At 42.9% G+C, this 8207-nt stretch overlaps 1 protein-coding gene across 1 annotated transcript in view; it reads right to left on the minus strand.

Annotated features, from left to right (window-relative positions):
* Positions 1 to 1477: 1477 nt before the first annotated feature.
* LOC116377266 (suppressor of tumorigenicity 14 protein-like) overlaps positions 1478 to 8207 on the minus strand; it is a 12039-nt gene continuing 5309 nt past the window's right edge. Inside the window, exons 9-17 of the mRNA XM_031838864.1 lie at positions 7173 to 7306; positions 6930 to 7034; positions 6533 to 6640; positions 6302 to 6418; positions 5788 to 5913; positions 5519 to 5702; positions 4732 to 5003; positions 4378 to 4514; positions 1478 to 3663 (exon numbers count right to left, since the gene is read on the minus strand). Of these exons, the coding sequence (XP_031694724.1) occupies positions 3502 to 3663; positions 4378 to 4514; positions 4732 to 5003; positions 5519 to 5702; positions 5788 to 5913; positions 6302 to 6418; positions 6533 to 6640; positions 6930 to 7034; positions 7173 to 7306 (1345 nt within the window). The 3' untranslated portion in view covers positions 1478 to 3501. The remainder of the gene's footprint in view (positions 3664 to 4377; positions 4515 to 4731; positions 5004 to 5518; positions 5703 to 5787; positions 5914 to 6301; positions 6419 to 6532; positions 6641 to 6929; positions 7035 to 7172; positions 7307 to 8207) is intronic.

Here is an 8207-nt window from a genome sequence, read left to right on the forward strand (position 1 = left end):
TGGTTCTGGTGTTGCTCTTGTTGTTGGTTCTGGTGTTGCTCTTGTTGTTGGTTCTGGTACAATTTCCTCCAGATTGTTGTTGTCATTGCAGCATTTCATCATTTCAATAAATGACATGGTGACAGCCACTACAATGACACCACAGAGTATAGACATGCCGATAACCTGAAAGAGAGGGAACAGAGATGGTTATAGATTCCCAGATACAGCCGTGTCTGCAATAAAGCGTCTCACTGCGTTACCTTAAGATCACAGTTTCTCTTTTTAAACTTGTAGCGCACCAAATGTACAGTATGAGTCACTTCCCACAGAGTACATTTCTCTGTGTTCTTGATACACTCTGCAGCTCATTACTCACATTAAGACTATTCTTTATTGTGTTACAAGATTTCTGAAATGCTATGTTTGAATATGCAAATTATCTAACGGTAACTTTTGGTGAATTTAGTAGAAATCTACAGACGTAAATAAATAAAGTAGTAAAATAAATGTTTTATTTCCTCTGGTCTGAAAGAAGACAAGTTCTGGAAGAGATCAAAATGTCTCAACTGACGAGTGCAGCGGGGCGTCTCTTCAACGGTGGAGTAGAATTATGTGTTCATCTCCAGAGTTATTGGTTCATATCATCACGTCACCGTGAGAGTACACGTTACCACACGATACGATACGATACGATACTATACGTTATGAGAGCAGATAACACAGACTGATGGAAGAACACTCCCATGATGTGATAAAAGACAACTCACCCAGGAGAGGATTTTCAGTTCAGCGAAGGCCGTCTGTTCCTCAGCTGTACGGTTTGTTTCTTTTTTGCAGGCCAACTTTCTATTGTCCCTACAGCAGACGTACCAGTCTCCATCGATTAACACGGATACGACCCACAGCAGACCTACGAAAACTGCCTTCACAAGCTTTGGTAATGTGTGCCAACAAAAAACCTTCTTACATTCTCCACTGACACATGTAAAACTCTCCGTCCACAGTTGTAAAACAAATAAAATCAAACATGGGATAGAGATGTAGAAAACGCAGCCAAGATCTCTATTTTCACAATTACACTTCAGATCCTTGTCAAGCACAACATTATAAATAAAAATAAAAACGATTCCGACAAAGGAGCCGAGTTTTTTGAGAGCAAAATTTGGAAAGATGTTCTTCATCTTTGCTGCAAAGTCTGTAAGAACTGCTGAGAGCTGCTTGAAACCTCTGAGCGTACAAAGAGGAAACCAAAACTAAACTAGATTTCCTGTCAACAGATGAAAGCTGCTGCATTCCACCATCTCTGATGTTCTGTTCAGTCAGTGTAGAGTCTCACGTCACAGACCACATGTCGAGGTGCAAATGCAGCAGAAGCTCTGTGGTTGCAAATGCAAAAACATGTTTGCTTTAGCAGTTAATTTACAACAATAACTCATAATCCATATACACAGAACAACACCACATCACACAAAGAAACTCTTTGGATCGACACGACTCACATGAAGAACAAATATTTTATTATAAACAGTGAATTATAGTAATTATTATGAAAAAAAAAATATGTATCTGTAATTATGTTTGGAATCAAAACTCAATCTGTGTTCTCCAGTCTGATCCTTTGATCTCCTTCACTAGCTGACAGATGATCAGAACCACTGAGTGTTTTGAGATTTGTCAGTTAAGAGAGAAACATTAGAAGAACATTTCTATATTTCTATTTGTCTACTCTGTACATTCACCTAAACCTGTGTCTGTTTCATCTTAAAATGAGTTTAAATCCCCAAACTAATGAAAAATGTTCGTACTACGAAGAATCATGTTGCTCTATCTTTAAGAGTGGTTAATTATCCTGCAACCCAAGCTACACATATAACTAGAAAGACTGATGAATGAGAAAACACTGTACAAATAAATACATTCAGCAGAAAAGAGTGAAAACATGAAAACAAAAACAGAAATGTAACAGAACAGCGGCTCAAACCTTAAACACAGAAGACAAACCTCTGACGTCAGTGGAACAACTAAAAGTCTCACGTAGCCTGAAGGCTTCTTGAGCAATCATGATTCTGAGTTCTGAAACTGATCCACATCAATAATAATTCATTATTGGCACCGTAGTCCAATATTTGATTCATAGAAAATGGTTTATGTGACTTTAATCTTAACTTTTTTCAACCCTAGAGGTTTCTGTTCCGTTGGTTTTGTTCTGTAAAGCACTGACTCTAGAGCAGCCTGTTGGGCAGCAGAGCTCCCAGGAACCATTGCGGGTTCCTGTAAATATGCAGACGCTCTGTTATTCTAATAAATAGTGACGATGTGGTAAAAACACTAATGAACTCTGGTACATCAGCTCGTGTTGTGGGAATCCCAGAGGACCCAGCACGGTTCCCTGAGGAGCTCCTTCACGAGACCTGAGAGTGTCTCTGCAGGTTCATCTTTAAAGGTTCTCTTCTGGGTGAAGTGAGGAACCCTGTTTGGATCACAGAGGAACTCGGGACCTGTTCATCAGTCATGGAGGACTTTCACTGATCCTCCACATCACACCTTGTTGACTGGATCACGTCCAAGATGATCACAACAAACCTCTAAATGTGTTTGAAAAAGCAAGTCAGCTGACGGGATTCAGTGAACCTCTTGTCCTGAGAGCGTTCACCGGTTGATCCGGTTTAACTCAGCGAGTCAGAGTCTGTAGCTGTAGTTCTGAGTATATTATCTAAACCCTGAGAATATTTTCATTATTTACAAAATGGTCTTCAAGTGTTTCAATTACAAACTATTTACGCCGACAAAGTATTTCACAGAGAACATTAATAAACATGAACATGAGGATATCCCTGCTGCCCGACGCCATCACACTTTACATTTACACCTTTCTAAGTATTAATGAACCTCATGGAGCTTTCCAGAGAAGTGTTATCTAAAGATCACACCTTCATTCATACTCTTCTTTTACCTCAACATCACCATCTAAAGATCATCACATCAAACTTGTTATTTCTATAATTTATACACCTTATTTTGGTTCCACTTCCTGTTAAATCAGCGTTAAATACTTTAGCACACGCTTTGTGAATCTTCAATAAACGCTTTAAAGATTTAATAAAAACAACTCTTTGGTTGTGAACTCTCTCTGGCTGTTGAGCCACTAGTGTCAGTAAAAGTTAATAATTCATACGTTATAATAAATGGTACTAATTCACCAATAAAGGGTCGTTACATTACAATAATCCATCAAGTTGGCAGTTTTAAATGTTAATGAATTATCAATAACATTTAATTATCTTAACTTCCAAGTTCAACTTCTACGTTTCATTATAACAGGAGAACGTGCACTTAATATTATTACTATGATATCTATAAAAAGGAGACGATCAGGTTGTGATCTCAGATTCATTGACTTAAAGAAAGAAAGGACAGTCAGGAGTTCTCAGCTTCTGCTTCGTTGAGTTATAGATGATTATAGAATGTTTGATTGACAGATTGTGCCGTGAACATGGACAGGAACCGTCTCGTTCAGCCCTACACTCCCGTCTGCTCCGTGATCCAGCGGCGGTATTTGGTGACTCGGGTGTAGACGCCGGGTTTATTCCTGCGAGCGCAGCCGTCGCCCCAGCTCACCACGCCGGCCAGGAAGACCCGCCCACTGGGGCCGGTGACGGATAGCGGGCCGCCGGAGTCGCCCTGAGAGAGTCGAGAGGAGAGTTTCAGGTTCAACTCTGCAGGGGACCGAGCACAGGAAGTGCTTTACCCAAAGGTCTGGGTTTAGTCCTAAGAGGCAGGTTTTAAAGAGCAACTAAACTCCCCATGTTAGACCCCATGTGTTATTGAATGAAAACACATTGTAATAAGGTGACTGTACATTTCATTTACTAAGTCAGCTACTGACTGTAGTCTAGAGTTACTCTCTAACTATCTCATTGATGGTCCATTCAACAGTTTGATTCAGAGCAGGATCTCTCATAAGCTGCAGCCTGTAATGGTCTCGATATGTCACACGGTGTCTGTGGATCAGGGAAAGAACAAGACATCTGGGTTCTTGCTTTATAGCCGTCGCCATCTTGTTTTTAGCTGTCGGCCATCTTGATTTTTGGTTGTAAAACGAAAACACGGACAACTTCCGGACCGGAAAACTCCATGGTAGAGACCTGTCAATCACTGTGCAGCCCCGCCCTGAAGCATCCCCTGCTTTATGGTCTGTTTGACTCTAAATGAACCATAACTTACTAAATGAACAGTGGCGAGACTGCAGCTTTAACACATGAAGCACCAGATGTTGTCTCCTGGTCTGAATACTATGAGGTGAATGTGGGCTACGCTTGGTTTGAGTGAGTACAGATTATCATGATCTTTCTCCAGCAGTGCTTCCATCTCATGCCTGTTGTTGTGTGATGTTACCTGACAGGCGTCCACGCCTCCTTTGAGGACGCCGGCACACAGCATCCTGTCGGTGACCTCGTCGTCCATCAGACTCTTACACACCGTGCTGTTGATGATCCGAACCTCCGCCTTCTGCAGCACGGTCGCAGCCCGGCCTGACGATCAGATGTTAAGGAACATGTTTTAGACTAAAACTACAGTTTGGAAGCCTAGATTTAAACAGGAACAGCTTCCTGTTTCAGTGTCAAGACTTTCACAATAAAAGCAGCCTAGAACAAGCTGGAGTTAACTTGATCAGAGCTGTTCTTCAGACTTCACAGTAGAAACAGAAGGTTAGTCTGGAGTCGCAGAAGCATTGAAGTGTGCACTCACCTCCCTCTCTGGTGGCCCCCCAGCCTGTGATCCACGCCTCTCGGCCTGCTGGGAAGTCGTAGGTGGTGGAGGGCAGACAGATGGGCCAGATGTTCTGGTTGAGGGTGACGTCGGCGTTCAGCTCCATCACAGCGATGTCGTTGTCGTAGGTGAAGGGGTTGTAGTCGGGGTGAGCGACGATCCGCTTCACGTTCCTCCTCACCGTCCACTCGTTGGTCTGACTCTGCACATTGAGACCCAGCAAGACCTCCCATTGGTCCGCCTGGGAGTACCTGCGTCAACACACACACACACACACACACACACACACACACACACACACACACACCATTTGCCTTATTAAGTGGTAACATCTCTACTTCCTCTGGTTTCTGTGTCTCAGTGACTCACAAGGACGACAGTGTTTTAAACCGGTCCAGGATTAACACTTGTAGACACTTGAAACATGTTGCATATAGAAATAATATTGTTTCAAACTTTTGCAAAAGAAATCATCAGAAAGAAATTCAACTTTTTCTTCTTTCTAATGATTGATGTCATCATAACTGTTGTTCTGCACTAAAGACATGTTCTAGTTCTCTCTACTTCGATCATGGTGGTTCTATTAGAGGAGCAGAACTTCATGTTACAGAGAACATCAAGACCACAGAGAGGAACGTGACTGCTCTGGGTTCAATATAGTGTATGTGTTAGTTTGCACTCATCAGCGATGATGAGAGGCTTTCAAAGAGCCGGTTTCCTGTCAACATGTGTTCTGCTGAACTTCTCTGTGTAGTCGAGCTCCTACTTGTTTGGTCCGTTGTCCTGGACGCAGTGAGCGGCGGTCAGCATCCAGCGGTTATTCAACATGGACGCTCCGCACACGTGACCGGTGCCTCTGATGTGGAGGCTGACCTGCCACGGCCACTCGCCCTCCCGGGACGCCTGACCGCCGACGATACGAGAGCTCCGGTACGGCTTCGTCCCGCACTCTGAAGAACACACAAATACAAACATGGAGACACAGAAATAACTACTAAAAGACACAAATGTAAGTGTGCGTGTGCGTCAACGTACGGCAGTCGTCCTCATCAGAGCCGTCCTCACAGTCCCGCTCGCCGTCACACTCTGGGTTCAGTTTACTGATGCAGCGTCCGTTCCTGCAGCGGAAGGTGAACTCTGAACACTGCTGCAACACCAGAGCTGAACAACAGCAGACACAGTGTCAGTACTCACACTACTACTAATACTACTAATACTACTAATACTAATACTACTGCTAATACTCCTCCTACTAATGAAGAAACTCACACTGGTTTCACTGATGCAGTACTAGTGTGTTTAAAGGGTCATTTCTATCCATGCATGTCTGAACTGCCATCATGAACGTCCAAATGTCCTCATAACTGGACGTGTCATACCATAAAGCTCATCTTGGTTTCCTGCTGTCGTGTGTGTGTGTGTGTCCTTACGATGAAGTACAGCGCATTGAGAAAGTAGAGAAGAAGAAGAAGAAGAAGTGGGCGTTTTTGTCACTCACGAGCCAATCAGAGCAGTGAAGCATTGATTAGAGTAAAGAGTCGTCTCTTACATTTCGCACATGTGGACTCATCCGATCCGTCCGAGCAGTCGTCCTCTCCGTTACACTTTAACGTCTCTGGGATGCAGCGGTTGTTTCTGCAGGAAAACTCTCCTGGTTTGCATTTTACTACAAAGAAAAGTAAACATCTCCAACAGTGAGATGCTCACACTTTTCTATGGATTTGTGCATAAATATCTTTTCATCTGGAGGATTATCAGCAGTCATTTTATTTCAACCCACCACAGTTCTCCTCATCGGTTTTGTCTCCGCAGTCGTCGAACCCATCGCACTCCCAGAACTTGGGTTTACAGCGGCCATTTTTACACTTCATCTGAGACGCCTCGCACGCTGCGCCGACACACAAAACATAAACAAACAAAGATGTGTTAGCTTGTCTCTCAATACTGACTGACTTCCTGTCTGTGTCTCGCAGTTCCAAGCCCATTGGTTCCTACTGAAGAGGTCATTCTTTACAAACACAAATATATAGTTCCATCAGTCACTTCCTTCAACAGCTGGTCACTTTTCATCAGTTTACAGCAGCAGGATGTGAGATGTGGCTGAAAGCTGTTCACATATGTTTGATTTACGTGTAGATAAAAGCTAAATGCGTCCACAGTCGGCGGTTTGGACTCACTGCAGTTGTCCTCGTCGCTGCCGTCTCCACAGTCGTTCCAGCCGTCACACTGCAGAGTCTGGTTGATGCACAGGTTGTTGGTGCACTGGAACCTCCCAGGACAAGCTGATCAACGACATCAAACAGTAAAATCGACACAAAGGAAGAGAATCAATCTCTAAGCTGAAGGCATGCCCGAGAAAGCGCACAGAATTGTTATTGGGTTAAAACAGAAGAAATTGAGTTTTAATAAACCAGTCTTACGATTAGTTGGGACAAAGGCTTCGTACTCGGCGGTGAAGCCCTGGTCAACGTAGGACGAGTCAGAGTTGAATTTGATGGTCATCATGTTGCTTCGGCTGGTGATCACGCTGCTTTTCAATTTCCTGCCACACAGTCTACAAACCAGAGACACAAAGAAGACTCAGAAAGCCAGTTTCTGACTCTGACTCTACCTGAGGATGTGTTGGTGGACAGACAGAATATTCAACTCAACACTCAACAACAATTTATGGATACGGTACAATAAACTTCAATCTGTAGAGGATCACTAATGGTGTTGTGGACTTGGACAAACCTCAAGTCTTCAACACTTCAAAACTAACATAACGCGCCTGTTTAAATGATATCTTTACTTATTAGTTATTATTAAGAAAGTCATTTTAAGTTCCTAATAATAATAATAATAATAATGACTTGTTTAGAACCCAAAACAAGTTTAGGACTTGGAACCTGTTGACTTGAAACTTGTTGGTGTTGACTTCGGACTTTTTAACCACCATCAGTCAAATTCCTTGTATGTGCAAACCTACTTGGCAATAAACCATTTCTGTCGGATTCTGGATTGGAACTTGTTGGTGTTGATTTGGGGATCAAACCAGTTTGTCTTGTTTTGGGATTGTTTACTGTAAAATTGTAGTTCTTATTTGGGATAAAACTTAAGACTTGAACTTTAGTGTGCAAGTTGACTTATTGGTCTCGACGTTGGACTTTACAGCCAAGACTTGAGACTTACTGTTGACTTTGTCCCATATTGGCCCATACAGTCAAAGGTCATGACTCAGTCAAAGAGGCTAAGAACGAGTTTAATGACATTATGTCTGAGTCATAGCATACTCGCCCAGTCACCATTGTCATATCTAAATCCTCATGTTTGAGTCAAATGTCCGACAAGTCATCACACGTTCATGTAAAAGTCACATCACAAGTTTCAAGCCCTCAAAATTGGAGTCTGACCACAGGCGATAGAGATGTACCTGATCACAGGCGATAGAGACGTACCTGATCACAGGCGATAGA

The sequence above is a fragment of the Anarrhichthys ocellatus genome, unplaced genomic scaffold (genome assembly GCF_004355925.1).
Source record: "Anarrhichthys ocellatus isolate YVR2014 unplaced genomic scaffold, GSC_Weel_1.0 scaffold1076, whole genome shotgun sequence".
Taxonomy (NCBI): Eukaryota; Metazoa; Chordata; class Actinopteri; order Perciformes; family Anarhichadidae; genus Anarrhichthys; species Anarrhichthys ocellatus.